The sequence below is a fragment of the Diabrotica virgifera genome, chromosome 5 (assembly GCF_917563875.1).
Source record: "Diabrotica virgifera virgifera chromosome 5, PGI_DIABVI_V3a".
In the NCBI taxonomy this organism is placed as follows: domain Eukaryota; kingdom Metazoa; phylum Arthropoda; class Insecta; order Coleoptera; family Chrysomelidae; genus Diabrotica; species Diabrotica virgifera.
This window is the reverse complement of record NC_065447.1, coordinates 40793697-40810564: the sequence shown is the minus strand read 5'-3', so window position 1 is coordinate 40810564 and position 16868 is coordinate 40793697. Positions and strand designations below refer to the sequence as shown.

The 16868-nt window shown below is 32.3% G+C and overlaps 1 protein-coding gene across 3 annotated transcripts in view; it reads left to right on the top strand.

The window, feature by feature from the left end:
- LOC126885699 (uncharacterized) overlaps window positions 1-16868 on the top strand; it is a 56742-nt gene that overhangs the window by 22947 nt on the left and 16927 nt on the right. Inside the window, exons 3-4 of one of the 3 annotated variants that reach the window (XM_050652411.1) lie at window positions 7967-8023; window positions 13016-13084. The exons of 1 other annotated variant lie outside the window; for it this stretch is intronic. In XM_050652411.1, the coding sequence (XP_050508368.1) occupies window positions 7967-8023; window positions 13016-13084 (126 nt within the window). The remainder of the gene's footprint in view (window positions 1-7966; window positions 8024-13015; window positions 13085-16868) is intronic. One more of the 3 variants, XM_050652412.1, reaches the window with a different exon arrangement.

Genomic DNA, 16868 nt, shown 5'->3' with positions numbered 1-16868 from the left:
ACAAAAAATTTAATTTTTATTAATACCTACACTATACTTTTAAATTATGCTGGGTTCGTGCATCCCTTATCTTCACAACCATTTTTCCGACAAAAGTAGTAGGTTACAAGTAATTATATTCTTAAACAAAAAATGTTTTTGTCTGACAAAAATGTTGGGGCAAACAAACAGAAAACTTAATTCTTTTAGGTTATTGACGCCCTTAAGAGGAGGCATTGTCAAAAAATTTTTTAAAACAGTTTTTCTCGGTTACTTTTGACTCGATTTAGCTGAAAATTGGTACACACTAAGTACAACATTTAAAAGGGCGTGACGTAGAGTTGTACCCAAAATTTTTTAAAAAATTTCCGACAAGAGGAAGAATTTTGGAAAAATTTGTATAAATACTCCTTGAGCAATGACAAACATCGTCATGTAGTTTTTTTCCTCGAATTTTCAAAAAAAATTCTGACAAGAGGGAAAATTTCGGAAAATTGTTTGAAAATTTTGGACCCACTATTTTTGTCCGACAAGTGATCCAATATGCATTACACATGTAAAAACATTACCAATTAAAAATGACATCTGTGGTACTAAATTAAAAAATTCCAGGAAATTGACATCTTCGGCGCATCCGACTGCGCATATGCCCCGTGAAAATTGTCCGACAAGGTTACCAGATTATTGTAAAAATTTTTCTATGGTAGATTCTGTTAAAATTAGCCATGTGGTAATAAATTTATTATTTTCATAAATTTAACATATAGTTCAGAGAAATAAGGAAACAAAATATCCTGTTGATGGCACAACCCCCTTCAGGCCGAAACCAAATTTTTTGAGTAGTATGGACATCTATATTAATCCTGCTGTCCCGTTCGAGTCAACTACACAAATGTACTGTTCGGGTCAATATGACCCAACTATGGTTTACGCTTCTTAATCGAAATAAAATAAGCTAATGGTGATAAATAAAACTTTACTAATAAGAAATTATGGTTAAATAAACAAAAATTATGTTGTTAATGTAAATTAAACCTTATTAACAAAAATAAAAGGTATTTTTTTCTTTCAAAAAAGCCTAGTAACAAATATCTACTAAAATTTGTTAGTACAACTGGGACAGTAATAAAAATAATGGATTTTACAATTATGTTTATGATATATACCACATAATAATTAGTCTTGTTATCGTTTTTAGGGCAAGTTTATAGCGTTCTTGTTTAGCAGGCGGAGTTAGATTGTCCGTATACGGTTCACTAGCATTTCCATCTTATGAATCTACTTTTTTCTGCTCGTGCCCTTTTTACCAATTCGTGAGAGCCTTTAGCTATTGGTATATTTTTTCTGGAAATGATGATTGGTTTCGTTAGTTTTTTCCCAATTCCTCAAGAAAAATTTGCCGTTTTGCCAGTTTCATTCCATTGAATATTTACTGATGCCCATAACACGAACGCGTTGTAGGCAGATATATTCAGCAGATTATAAAAAACAATCATTGGCCAGTGATTTATCTCTTCTCGCATGTATACGTGCCAACAAGCTAATCTAGACATCTAGAGTATTCACTGCTCCCTTATTGCAATTATTGTAATCTAAAATAATTTGGGATTTTTTCATTTGATGAAAAGTACTCATAAGAACAACATTTTTATTATTTTTAGGAATTCAACAGTGGTATCTTGCGTGAAGCAAAAAAGACGAGTTATGAATTTTTTTATTCGCGATATTTTCTGCAAGTTGCTGAAATTGACCTAAAGATTTCTGAAATTGTCCTAAATTTTCCGATGGAAAAAAGTTATCACACGTAATACTGTGGCCTTCCAAATCACTACCATATGCATTCCTGTATAGATCTGCAAATTTAGAGCATAAGAAGTTTTACTGTTCATAATTACACAAAACCCAAACTATTGTGCCATATTTAGCTGGCTTGCTCGGAATGTACCATTTGAAGGGAGAGCGGCCTCTAAAGGCAACTAGTTGCTTATCAACGGTAACATTTTCATCAGGGTTAAAAAATTTTGGTACATTTTTTACCTATGTTTCCTAAATTTCACGTATTCGCGGTGTGCAAGTACTCGGAAGGGATACGCGAAACGATCGTGCGCGAATAGCGGAGAAATATTGCAACTTTCTTAAATAATTCATATTGTCAATTGAAATTGTCAAATTGACGTACATTTCATACCTATTGTCATTTAAGAAGAAAAATTATATATTGCTTCACAATATTGATATGATATGCAATTATTATATAAAGGTAAATTTAATTAATTGTATTTTGCTTGCAGTACTGCATTTTAATAACTAATTTTATTTACTACATACAATTGTTTCTTTAATAACATAACCTAAATCTTATTTTTTCTTCTTATTATTTTTTTTGGACTATGGCCTTGACAACTATCCAGTAACCAGGACCATATGATTGGCCAATATAATTAAAAGTGCGAATAAAAGTGCAGAGCGAAGAAACCAGGTGTCGCTTTTCCGAACTTGCACGGTCCCAAGTTTATCAAAACGTTTCCTATCCTGTCTAGTAGTTTTGTTATCAAAACAAATTACTTGCAAACTTTTTGTAAATATATCAAGCGACATTGTTGATTGAAATATACTACGACCTGTTTCTTCATTCCACAAACTTCTAGTTGATTCACCATGGGACTTATAAACTCGAGCTAAAAATAAAGGACCAATGTTTGCTTGGAAACCAACTTTATTCATGTCTTTCCAGTTGGTTTCAAAGACATGCTGTCCGTCCAACTTCTAGCTTGCAGAAACCTGTTTTTAGTTACAGACGTATCCTGCTGACAAACACACAGGTACTGCCAATATAGAATATTGCCAACTAAACACACATACACAGGTAATTTTTAACGGTTTAAATACGTGGGTCATATTGACCCGAACGCACCCTAGGTAACAATTTCATTTTTATCCAAAAAATCAGGAAGTTGATTGTTTATCTCATATGCAATTGAAAGACCTCATATTAGGTAATAAAGTCACGAAACGCGATAATTTGTAAAATAAGAAATAAATTATTTTTTGGGTCAAATAGACCCGAAGAGGACAGCAGGGTTAATCGATATGTTTCCTGCAGCCGATTTTGATGATATATATAGTTATAAAAAAATGAAGATCAAAAAGCGGTAAATTTTCACTTTTTTCTTCTATAACCAAAAAGTTAAGTATTTTAAACAAATTGGGGAGTTAGAAACTCATAAATCATATAAAAACGTCAATATAGCGTTCGCTGAATAGGTCTATCCTTATTGGTTGCTTAGAAAATTGCAAAATAAATCATAAATTTTGAGTTTTTATAAATATTCATAACTTATGTAAAAATTAACTTAGAACGTTCTTATCATACGGAATGCTGAGACTTCTGGTGCTTAAATCATACCCTAAATTTCAAAGCAATTGGTCAAATAGTTTAAATATATTTAATTTGTTTATCCCAAATTAATTTTTTTTGCAACGCTATAAGTCAGAAAATGATGAAGTTGCACTAATACTTTGGATAGTTTATGAAAGAAGATTTATACTATTAATTTAATTAAAAAAAATGACAAAAAATAATTCTAAATACTGCAAAATTATTTTGCAAAACATGTGAACTAGGACAATTGTTTTTCTTTCTAAATGTGTATAAAAATTCAGTCTTTCCAAATATAAAAAAATAATTTTTCTACGGGTAACGGTTAAAAAGTTATTCTAATTGTTTATAAGTTGACAAAAAATCGAAGTGTTTTGCAAAATAATTTTACACTGTTTAAAATAACTTTTTGTCATTTTTTTATTTAAGTCAATAGTATAAGTGTTCTTTTTTTATAAACTGTCAGAAGTCTTACTGTAACCTCATAATTTTCTGACTTATAGTGTTGCAAAAACATGAATTTGGGATAAACAAATTAAATAACTTTTAAACTATTTGACCAATTGCTTTGAAATTTAAAATATAATTTAAGCACCAGAAGTAACAGCAATTCGTGTAATAAGAAGGTTCTAAGTTAATTTTTACATAAGTTATGAATATTTATATAAACTCAAAATTTATTATTTATTTTGCAATTTTCTAAGCAACCAATGAGGATAGACATATTCAGAGAACGCCATATTGAAATTTTTTAGACGATTTATGAGTTTCTTACTCTCAAATTTGTTTAAAATGCTTAACTTATTGGTTATAGAAGAAAAAAGCGAAAATTTACCGTTTTTTGATCTTCATTTGTTTATAACTATGTATATCATCAAAATCGGCTGCAGGAAACATAAAGGTTATTAATATAGATGTCCATACTACTCAAAAAATTTGATGTCGGCCTGGAGGGGGATGTGTCACGAGAAAAAGCTTATTTCTCTGGACTAATATTTAGCGTGTCCGACGCGTCATATGGCCCAATATTCTTGTCCAACAAAATTGTTTTCGCTGTTTATATGATAAACCATTGATTAAAATAAAAGGACCAATGTGGTTATAAATTTATTTCTTTCATAAAATTGACAACTTCGTGACAGCTTGACAGACAAACGCCCCACTACCATAATGCGCCAAGCTCCAAATTTGTCCGACTCCACCCAAATAACAAGTACAAAAAGTTTCGACGGTCTGGTCATAAATAAAAAGTTTATATGTGGGATCAAGGACTATGATGAAGCTCACGATCAAACTCCCAGCGTTTTCCATTATCTATTTTATTGTGAATATCTTATCAGTAGTAGAGCGGCCCGGTCTAAATCCGCATGATAATTCCCAACGATTTCTGTGTATGTTTTGGTTCTCTCTAGCAAGATATTTGCAATGATTTTGTTGGTGGTGTTTAGGAGTGTTATTCCAGGGTAGTTAGTGCATTGCTTTTTGTTTCCTTTTTTTGTAGATTGGTACAATAAACCCTTCCATTCTTCTGGCATTGTTTCTTCTAGCCAAATGTATTGAATCAGCTTGTATATAGAACTGTATAACGCTTCTCCTTCATGCACTCTGCGGTATACCATCGCTACCTGGTGCATTATTATTTTTAAGTTTTTTAATTGCCTGTGTAATTTCTTCGTATTCCGATCATTTGTCTTATATTTCAACTGTATGTATTTCTATGTTAAATAATATTTCTGCTAGACTGGTCGCTTAATAGTTGATATTCTTTTTCTCGTGATCATCTTTCAGTACGTCACAGTTTTTCGATTTCTTTCTAACGCATTAAATTGTATGTGACAGAAAAAAACGCACGTCCGTGATTACAGACATTTACAACATTTATTCTAGTTATTCTAGTTGTCGATAGGTGGCGCCATAATAAAAAAATATTTTTTTTTAATTAGATAATAATATTATAAATATAACATGTATAATTTATAAGACTATACAAATCAAAGAAAATACCTAGTCCTGTCGCCAGGGGGGGTACAACGGCCTCGTTAATTCAGATGGACTTACCCAAATTTTTTTTATGTATTTTGACCCGTAGAACACGAATTTTTTGGGTAACAGTTGATCCGGATGTCGATAAGATTGTTATAGACCAAGAACTTGAGGAATCAAATAACAGCGATTTTTGGCAAAACAAAACAATATTTTGTATTTTTTGGGTCATTTTAAGCAAAAAATATTTCTACAAGTTTTTTAGTAGGATGCACAGTTTTCGAGATAAACGCGGTTGAACTTTCAAAAAATCGAAAAACTGCAATTTTTAAACCCGAATAACTTTTGATTAAAAAATAAAATAGCAATTCTGCTTAGCGCCTTTGAAAGTTCAAGTCAAATTATGTCGGATTTGATTATTTGCATTGCTAAAAATTTATTGTGTTATTGCTAAACAAAGCTACAAACAACTAGTGCGTGAGTGATGTTTCTATGATTTCTCATTTAAAATCGAACGAGTAGGTAGAATAGGTACTAGTGCAATCAAGACTATTTCTACGTTACATGCGTTAAAACGCATGTAAAAGCACGGGAAACCCTACGTGTTTATAGCTTTGTTAAACAATAAAAAAATAAATTTTTACCAATGCAAATAATCAAAACCGATATAATTTGACTTAAACTTTCAAATGCGGTAAGCAGACTTGCTATTTTATTTTTTAATCAAAAGTTATTCGGGTTCAAAAATTGCAATTTTTCGATTTTTTTAAAGTTCAACCGCGTTTATCTCGAAAACTGTGCATCCTACGAAAAAACTTGTAGAAATATTTTTTACTTAAAATGGCCCAAAAAATACAAAATATTGTTTTGTTTTGCCAAAAATCGCTGTTATTTGATTCCTCAAGTTCTTGGTCTATAACAATCTTATCGACATCCGGATCAACTGTTACCCAAAAAATTCGTGTTCTACGGGTCAAAATACATAAAAAAAACTTGAGTAAGTCCATCTGAATTAACGAGGCCGTTGTACCCCCCCTGGCGACAGGACTAACCATTTTGATTTGTTTTTATTCCAAATTGAAAATAAAATGTGACAACTGTCAGATTTAACTAAAATGTCATTTTAGAATAAATGTCATGAAAAGGACAATATTAAGTATTCTTTCCAGGTTTTTAGGATTTCCTTGTTATCAATAATAAGCTGCCTGCTGTCGTTTCGGAGAAAGTTTCCTGTTCTTGCTTGGTCCTAGTATTGATCTCTGAAACTCCTTTGAAGAACTGTTTTGCTTGTTTTTATTTGCTTTTTCTTTTATGTCTCTGATTATTTGTGCCTTATACTCCCTCTTCTTCCTTTTCATTATGGTAGGGGAGCCCAAGCTGGGATTTTTGCAGTTACTCGAGCGCGTCAGATTTTTACATGGGGAGAAAACTTGTACTCTTAAAATGTACCTCTATTGGCTCTTAATGCAGGGGAGTTCGTTAAGGGGGGTGGCGAAAAAAAAAATCTATCCATAAAAAAACTCGAAATCGTCAGATTAAGATAAGGTGAGTTAAGTACATGCAAAACAGTGTATATTTAAAAAATCTGACGATTTGATCGGGGCGTAAGGAAATGGGTGAATCCCAAAGTTTCACAAGAAAAAAGCGAATAATTCGAGAAATGAATGACAGATCGAAAAACTAAAAGATACGTACTCAGTATTTTTCAAAAATCTATCGAATGTTACCAAACACAACTTTCCACGGAGAGGGGTGGGGTTAAATTTAATATTTTAAATACAAATCCCGCGATATTTCGCGAAATGAACATCAGATCGAAAAACTAAAAATACACTTATTCAATATTTTTGAAAAATCTACCGAATGGCACCAAACACGACCCCCCACGGAGGTGGGGCGGGGAGTTATTTTAAAATCATAAATGGGAGCCCCCATTTTTTATTGCAGATTTGGATTCCTTACGTAAAAACAAGTAACTTTTATTCGAGAAATTTTTCCTAATTATGGATAGATGGCGCTATAATCTAAAAAAAGATTGTTGTAAATGGAAAATTAAATTCAACATGGACCAGTTTCCAGTAAAATGGAAAACTTTACTTAACTTTTTTTGGTTTTAGGACCTACTCTTCACAACCCAGTAGGTCCCCAAAGCGCTCGAGTGATTGCACATTTAGCATACTTTGGTCCCCTACCATTAGTGTCTTGTCTCTATTCTTCTCTGTTTATACGATTAATTCTTGTTGTGCGAGGGGTTTTGTAGCATGTTCTTTCTAGACATATTTCTTTCTGTTGTGGATTTCAGGCAATCAACATCAAACCATATTTGTGTTGTTTTCTTTTTGTGTGATAGTCCTAAATAGTTTCTACCTAAAAAATTAAGTCAAAATCTAACTTAAAAAAACGTTGTACGTCACGCGACCGAAATTTAATATTGTTTTTCAGGTCTTTTCAGGCTTTTGCCAACTTCGACCTGGAAAACAATACTTTCTGGTCATGTATCGTAAACTATAATTTTTTTACTACAAAAATTCGCTTACGTCATCTGAAATTTGTAACCCTACATCGTTACCAAAATCTCGAATGACGCCAGCAAATTTTTGTAGTAAAAAAGCCATACTATTTCAGAGCCGCAAAAGTCAACATATTCAACAATTTGAAGATCCAACATCAGCTAATCAGAGGGTACGTTTGACAAAAGTTATTTATATATAAAATGTTTTATATATTTTCTATTCCTGTCTTAATCATAAAGATCAGACGAGGAACCTATATCTAGAATTAATCCATCTCAAAATGAATCAATCAATTAACATGAGCAATCTCTTATCTTATTTAGACAAATTTAATTTGATATTTTATTAAATATTATGTCATTTGCATATTTCAATGGGAACTTGAAATATTCATCGTTTCATATACAGTGATGAGAGCGTTAATAACCGGCAAAATATCGCAAACGATGGAAAACATATTACATTGCGAAACAAAAAGAGATGAAACTAGTGATGGTGGAAATTATCGTTATAAACGTATACATAATTAACATAACATTACATAGTTTCCGACCTTTAGATGTCTTTGACAGCAGTATTTTATAAAATTCTACTGTCACAGTGACAGTTGTCATATCTTATACGTCTAAAGGTGGGAAACTATGTAATGTAATGGTAATTTATACGTTTATAACGATCCTTTCCACTTCCACTAGTTTCATCTCTTTTTGTTTCGCAATGTATTATGTTTTCCATCTTTTGCGTTATTTTGCCGGTTATTAGCGAGCTCATCACTGTGTTCTTCATTAGTAAAATCATGCATTTATAATTCATCATCATTATCATCCCGCCTCAAAGGTTTACTGCTGAACATAGGCCTCCTCATCCTGTTTCCAACCCCATCTAGCTAGCGCCGCTCTAATCCAGTTCTTATTGAGCCTTCCCAAATTGTCAGTCCATCTTGTAGGCGGTCGACCGACGCTTCTCTTGTCTTCTTTTGGTTTCCATTCCAATAACGTCTTTGTCCATCGCCCATCTGTCTTTCTGGCTATGTGTCCCATCTCCACTTTATTCTGACTATCCTTTCTATGTCTATGTTTCTATGCCTATGTCTATGTCAGTCACTTTTGTTCTTCTCCTGATCTCTTCGTTTTTGATTCTGTCTTGCAGAGTTATTCCCAACATGGACCGCTCCATTCTTAATTATTTTGAAAGACGAGGTTTTAGTTTATAATAGGTATTACCTACATTTTCTGTAGCCGCAACGAGTTCCTGCTGAACGAGCACGCCAAATATAATTCTATTTTAGTGACGTCACGTTGCCTAGCAACCGTCGATTCACCCATTATGAAATTATATTTTGAGACGTCAGCAAAATAGAATTCTATTTGGTGTGCTCAGGGCCCAGAGCACACCAAATAGAATTCTATTTTGCTGACGTCACAAAATATAATTTCATAATGGGTGAATCGACGGTTGCTAGGCAACGTGACGTCACTAAAATAGAATTTTATTTGGCGTGCTTCCGCACCTGGGCCCTGTACTCACGGTTCTTAGACATACTACGGTTGCCCAGATCGACGGTGATGGGGAGACTTCAATTCTTGACTTTACGTCACAAAAATACAGAATCCATATTTTTATATGATTTTCGATCATTGAATGCGTGCTATTTTGTATATATGTGTAGTATTTGTGTTATTATTAAATAATAAGACAAATAATACACATTTTATCTTATACCGTGTGGTGAATCGTAAAACGGCCCATAGGAAACTCAATGTAAAATTCTAAACTGTTGAATTCCTGCTTCCCTAATTATTTTACATTAAAAGTCATGAGAGAATATTTGTAGAGAACTGAAATCTGTATTAGAATCAAAAGTTAAAATAACTTTTCTACAATTTAAACGCATTCCAAAATTTTGAAAAATATAAAATATGTAATACATTTGCCACAGTAGGTATGTGTGTAAAAGTTAGGCCACACGTTACCATTTAACTCACAGTGCTCACACCAATGACTGAATAAAAAATCTTTATTATTAATACTTTCTCAGCAGCTGAGGGTATTTTATCAACTGTATTGCTATTAGTGATAAAATAAAAATATTGACAGTTAGTATGATATAATTGATCCAAATAATGACATAACCCAGACATCCAAAGTGAAAGTTATCCTCCACCACCAAATTGTTCTATATGGTCCACATAATGTTCAGAAAAAAGTCACACCATTTTGAGCGTCGGGCTTTGGAGGGGGGGGGAGGGGGGAGAAATCGGTAAATTCGTAGTTTTTTAGGTTTTTCGTCAATATTTTTAAAACTATGCGGTGTAGCATGAACAACCTTCGATACAAAAATATTCTACATTAAATTTTCAATAAAAAAGGGCATAATCCTTCTAAAATGAACGGTTCCAAAGTTACGGACGTAGTATAGTATACTTGGTCCAAAAAAAGACCTAACCCAGACATCCAAAATAAAAGTTTTCCTCCTACACCAAATTGTTCTATATATATGGTCCACATATTGTTCAGTAAAAAGTTACACCATTTGAGCGTCCGGTTTGGGGAAGAGCTGGGGGAGAAGTCGGTAAATTAGTAGTTTTTTTACGTTTTTCGTCAATATCTCTAAAACTATGCGTTACCGTAAAAAATGGTCTATACAAAAATGTTCTACATAAAATTTAAAACAAAAATGGTTCTACACATAATTGTTATAAAATCAACGGTTCCAGAGTTACGGAGGGTGAAAATTGGAGGTTTTGGATACTTTTTATATTATTTGGGCAATCGATGATGATTTTGGGTGGTGAGGTTGACGTTTCTTCAAAGGCTTATCACTAACATATCATCGGCCACTGAAATAGCAAATTTTATTTACAAAACACAATCCTGTTAAAGAAAATTTATATAAATTGACCAAACAATATAAAAAGTATCGAAAACCTCCACTTTTTACCTTCCGTAACTCTGGAACCGTTGATTTCATAACAATTATATATCGAACCTTTTTGTTTTAAATTTAATGTAGAACATTTTTGTATAGAACATTGTTTTGACTAAAAAAAAACTACTAATTTACCGACTTTTCCCCCATCTTCCTCCCAAACCGGACGCTCAAAATGGTATAACTTTTTACTGAACAATATGTGGACCATATAGAACAATTTGGTGTTGAAGAAAAACTTTTACTTTGGATGTCCCTTTTTGGAAAACTGTTTTATACTGAAAACCGTAATTTTTGAACCGTTCATTTTAGAAGGATTATGCATAGGACCTTTTTTGTTTCAAATTTAGTGTAGAACATTTTTGTATAGAAGGTTATTCATGCTAAACCGCATAGTTTTAGAAATATTGACGAAAAACGTAAAAACGGCGGATTTACCGATTTCTCCCCCCTCTCCCCCCAAACCCGACGCTCAAAATGGTGTGACTTTTTTCTGAACATGATGTGGACCATATAGAACAATTTGGTGTTGGAGGATAACTTTCACTTTGGATGTCTGGGTTTGGGTCTATTTATACCATACTAAGTTCAAAAATGTGAAAATAATAGCTTTATTGTGACACATTATTGCACTGTGTGTGGCCCAATTTTGTGCCAAAAAACGTATTTTTACGCTTTTTTACAAAATTTTGGAATATGTATGTTTAATTCATAGCACAATTTTAACAATTATTTTCAATATACACAGTTTCAATACAAACAGTTGTTTTTAATATCTTTTGATGTAAAATAATTAGGGAAGCAGGAATTCAACAGTTTAGATTTTTACATTAAGTTTCCTATGGCCCGATTTCCAATTCACAATCTGGTATATCCTAGTTTACTTTATATTTTTGTATTTGTAATTTTGGTGTTGTTTCCAGTAAAAACTTATTTTGAATTATTCAAGAAAGTTGTACATCGTACCTATTGTAAGAGTTTAAATAAGAATATATATTTATAAGGTAGAAAACATTAATACCCCATAATAATAATGTTGATGATATTTTAGAATGCCAGGTACAGGCTGTAGTGTGGTCAAAATTAGGTACCTATTACTTAAATTCTTACAATAAATTATACAAGTAATTCTAATTCACATAATCCTAGCTGACCTCTAAGGTTAATATGTATTCAATAGTTAATCCAGTATTAATGGAAATTCATCGACAAATTTTCAGTGTAGAATGGAGGCTGAAGTCCTAGATTTCCGTAAATATTGCATGGATAAATATCAACAGTTTTCCATAATGAGGTATTATAATCCACTAAATATCTTTATATCTTAACTCTCTTGACTATTTTCCATACATCAAAGACATATAAATACCGATTAAGGGGAAGGAGCAAAATGCAAAATTTTGACGCACGTCAAACTTCTCAATGTGTTTTAAATGTATTAATTTTTTTCAAATCCTGAGAAAACTAATAAATATTTTTGAAAAATTTAAACGCAGAATGAAAGACTACATTATTATCGAGGGCCTAAAGTCCCTGAAAACTTCTATATTGTTTATTTTAATAAGTTACAGGTTTGAAAATAAAAGAGAAGTATGGTTTTTAATCGTAAATATTTCATTCAAAAGAAATTTTATTTACTCTAAGGGACATTCGGCCCTTACCTCGTTAATATTCGGCCCGCTATTACCTCGGTAGTAACGTTATCTTTCATTCTGCGTTTAAAGTTTTCTAAAATACTTATTAGTTTTTTCAGGATTCGAAAGAAATAATATTACGATTCAAATGACAGTCTACTCGTAACGTAATCGTACCATTAATGTTCATTGGTTACTCGATCTGGGCAACCGTAGTAATGTCTAATAACCGTGCCCTGTACCATCTCCCTCGCATTTCTAGTTATCTTCTTCTTCTTCTTTTTGTGTAGACATGACTCTGTCCGTTTTCAATGTGCCTCCAGTAAGTTGTCATTCCATCGTTTTCGTGGTCTTCCCACTGATCGTCTTCCTATTGGGGAACCGTCTCTCACCGTCCTTACTAACTCTATTTGTTGTCATTCGGCTTATGTGGTTGTTCAATTCTACTCTTGTGTTTTTAACCCAGATATTAATGTTGTTCACTTTGCACCTCCGCCGTATATCTGTACTTCTAGCTCTATCCCATACTGCATTTCTAATTACGTACAATGAAATTAGTAAAGTGATAAAAATATGAATTTATTATATTTTATTTTAGAACTGCAACTGTAGAAGAAACCTACCAATTATCTCAAATGCTAGAAATGGTTCAAGTTACAATGAACGTGTGAGTACACTTCCTACCAAACTCTTTTTTTGCGAGGTTCTTTTGCAACAGTAATTAAGCTAACAATAAAACAAATTTATTACAACTAAGTTACTACATCTCTTTCGGCAGAGTGCTTTTCTTAAGTGATAGGCACTCTGCCGAAACAGCTGTAGTCACTTTTGCATGATACAATAACCCAAGATACGACACGCAGCGTTCCTAATTTCGTTCAGGTCGCGCATGACGTCACGTTGTGAGTAGATCCTTTACATCTCGATGAATTGCCATTATGATTTGGGGATTTTAGCTTTTAATATCAGTTGTGAAATTTTAGAGAAGTGCTGTTTTGTTTAGTATGATTAAATATAATTATTGAGAACATAATTTAATAATAGAAATCAATTACAAACATGATTTTTTATTATTAGGCAAGATACGTCTCATTAGGTATATATTATACTGTATAATACACAGCGTTACTCTCTACTGTTGTTCTGAAGCTATTTTCTTGTGGCATTTTTGTAATTAACTATTTTCAAAGGGAATTAAGCCACAATTTTACCAAAAAAATGATTTTATTAACGTTTCGACGTCCAAATCGGATGCCGTTCTCAAAATACAAAAGATATTAATGAATTAAGCAAAAATGTTGTTGCTTATTAAAAAAATTTTTAATAATTTATTTAATCTTACTCATTTATATCGGCAATCCAGACATAAAATATTATAAATTTTAAAGTAGAAGACTTTAAAATGATATTGCCAATTGTTCATTCGATTACATGAAATCAACCTCAACTCAAGAATATCCGTCACAAAAAAAAATCATAGCATGTGATCTGTCTTCAAAAATACAACCACATGCAACGGTGACAGTAAAATTCTCGCATTAGAGATTCCATAGTATATCACGAGTGAAAACCAGGAAAAAACCTCGTAATACTATCATGACATCGTAAGTATTAGGGCTTACTATTATTATCGTAAGGATCATATTAGAATCTGGTATTAGTTTTGAGAGTAAACTAAAGTAATACCTAATACTGACGATGTCGGGATGATATCACGAAGTTTTTTCCTGGATTTCCCTCGTGATTTACTATGGAGTCTCTAACTCGAGAATTTTACTGTCACCTTTGCATGTGGTTGTATTTTTAAAGACAGATCATGTCATGTTATGATTTTTTTTGTGACGGATATTCTTGAGTTGGGGTTGATTTCATGTAATCGAATGAACAATTGGCAATATTATTTAAAGTCTTCTACTTTAAAATGTATAATATTTGTCTGAATTGCCGATATAAATGAGTCAGATTAAATAAATTATTAGAAGAATTTTTTACTAAGCAACAACATTTTTGTTTAATTCATTAATATTTTTTAGGACGTCGAAACGTTAATAAAATCATTTTTTTGTAAAATTGTCGCTTATTTCCCATTAAAAATGGTTAGTTGCTCTCTACCAGAATCCACTTTGCCTTTTCCCGCTTTGGCTAAATTTTGGGATGGAATAGCTTTTTTAAGGCATTGAAAATTTTTAGGAGAATATCCAAGCAGCTCGTGTTTCAGATTGCGTTCATAATCGTCGCTGTTACAATGTGTTGAGCAGATACGAGCGTTGTTAACGTTAAAATTGTCTGCACTTTTACGTTTACATAATTGTTTTCACACACATCGCACTTTTTTGTCTTTTGGGAAACTAAAAAACTTGATATTCGTATCGAAACCTTGTGATTGATTGTCCACATTACAACCAAACACGGCACACCTCATTTTTCATAAAATTTTAACAAATCATAAGTAAAATTCACCTTAAACAAAAAAATAGACACCGTTTACACACTGAATTTAATGCTGTTCTACTCACAGAGTGACGTAGCTACGTAGGCCCCGCCCACCGACTCCATGTCATATCTTCAGTCATTGTATCATGACTTAGTTGTGATAAATTTTACTTTTTTCTGTAACTAGGGACGATTGGGCACAATAAAACACAACATTTGGTTTACCCATAGCTATCCCAACTGAGACGCTATTTTCAACATTTAATTTTTTTCCTGTTACCTTAGGATCCAACCTATGTAAGAAATGCGTCAATCATTATTTTTTTTGCATTGTGTTACAATAAGAGCCCATTTTGTAAAAACTTAATTTTGTACAATCGCGGTCCATCCCCGGGATACAATTAAACCGAGCAAGGGGTAAAAAAATTATTTATCCAATTAATTTAAAGTAGTAAGAAAAGGTGTCCTGATGAAGCAGAAGAGTGGGTAATTAAATTGTTTTTTATTTACAATTCACAATCAGATAACCTTATATTTGCAATTCACAACCCGTGAGTAACCCGTAACAGCTTGTTTGTAATAACATCTAAGACTATAACATCTATAGGTGTCTATACTATGATACAGTGAGCACGTAAAGGTTGGAATAAATTCATTTTCTCGAGAATTGACGACTTTGAAAAAAAATCATAAAACAGGTAAATTTTTGTTTTTAAATTGCCATTTTTTGACATATGTATCATACTAGTGCCGTCACCCATCTGGGCGTGATGACGTCACCTATAATTTTTTTAAATGAGAATAGGGGACGTGTGATAGCTCATTTGAAAGGTAATTCAACTATCTATTCAGTAATATAAACATAAACATAATTATTTATACAGGGTGTCCAAAAAAATTTTTTTCAAATTAAATTTATTGACATTAAAAGAAGAATGTGTGTAATTTCTTTAACTCAAAATATATTTTACTGCTATCAGAAAACAGGAAATGATGTTTATTTGACAAATGAATATCGTTTTTTGCTTAAATTCAATATTAAAGCCGCCACCCGCCTTCCTCTTGACAGATTGAACATTTAATTTAAGCGAAAAGCAATGATTATTTTTCAAATACACATTTTTTCTGTTTTCTGAGAGCAGTAAAATGTATTTTGGACTAAATACATCACATGCATTCTTCTTTTTATCTCAATTAATTTAATTAAAAAAAATTTTTTTTAGACACCCTGTATAAATAATTACGTAAATGTTTATATTACTGAATAGAGAATTAAATTACCTCTTAAATGAGCTATAACACAACCCCTATTCCTATTTAAAAAAATCATCGATGACGTCATCACTCCCAGATGGGTGACGTCATTAGTATGATATATATACCAAAAACTTGCAATTTAAAAATAAAAATTGACCTGTTTCAGGATTTTTTTCCAAAATCGTCCATTCTCGAGAAAATGAATTTATTCCAACCTTTACGTGCTCACTGTATATATACCAATAATGTTACGCCATACTCGCGTTTAATAGCAAAATACGAATCCCCGTGTCTTTGCACCTATTCTGTATTTATACCCATCAAACTGTAACAGCAATATATTTTAGAACATATATTTTATATTAATTATATAAAGTGTCATAATGTTATTACAAAGACATCTGGATTACAACTAGTCCTATTGAGGCACAAACATGAAATTAGTTTACATTTAACCCTTGTTAAAATTGTTGAACTTGATATCGAATGAATTTAAACTTTTTGTCACCGAGTAGCCTAAACCACAGACGGATTTCACGGTCTTCTACGTCTAGGCTGTACCCAATTTTCCAGGTGCTTTGGTAGTCTATATTCTGTCATGCTATGTACATGTACACGACCGTACTATATAAATTATTTTGTCCCAATATCGTCTAAAATTATTCTGTGATCTACTTTCACTATTTCTCTGATACGGTCATTTATGTGGGTTTTATAGTCGGAGAGATAGAAGCGGATTTTGTGCGTGATAAGTAATATGG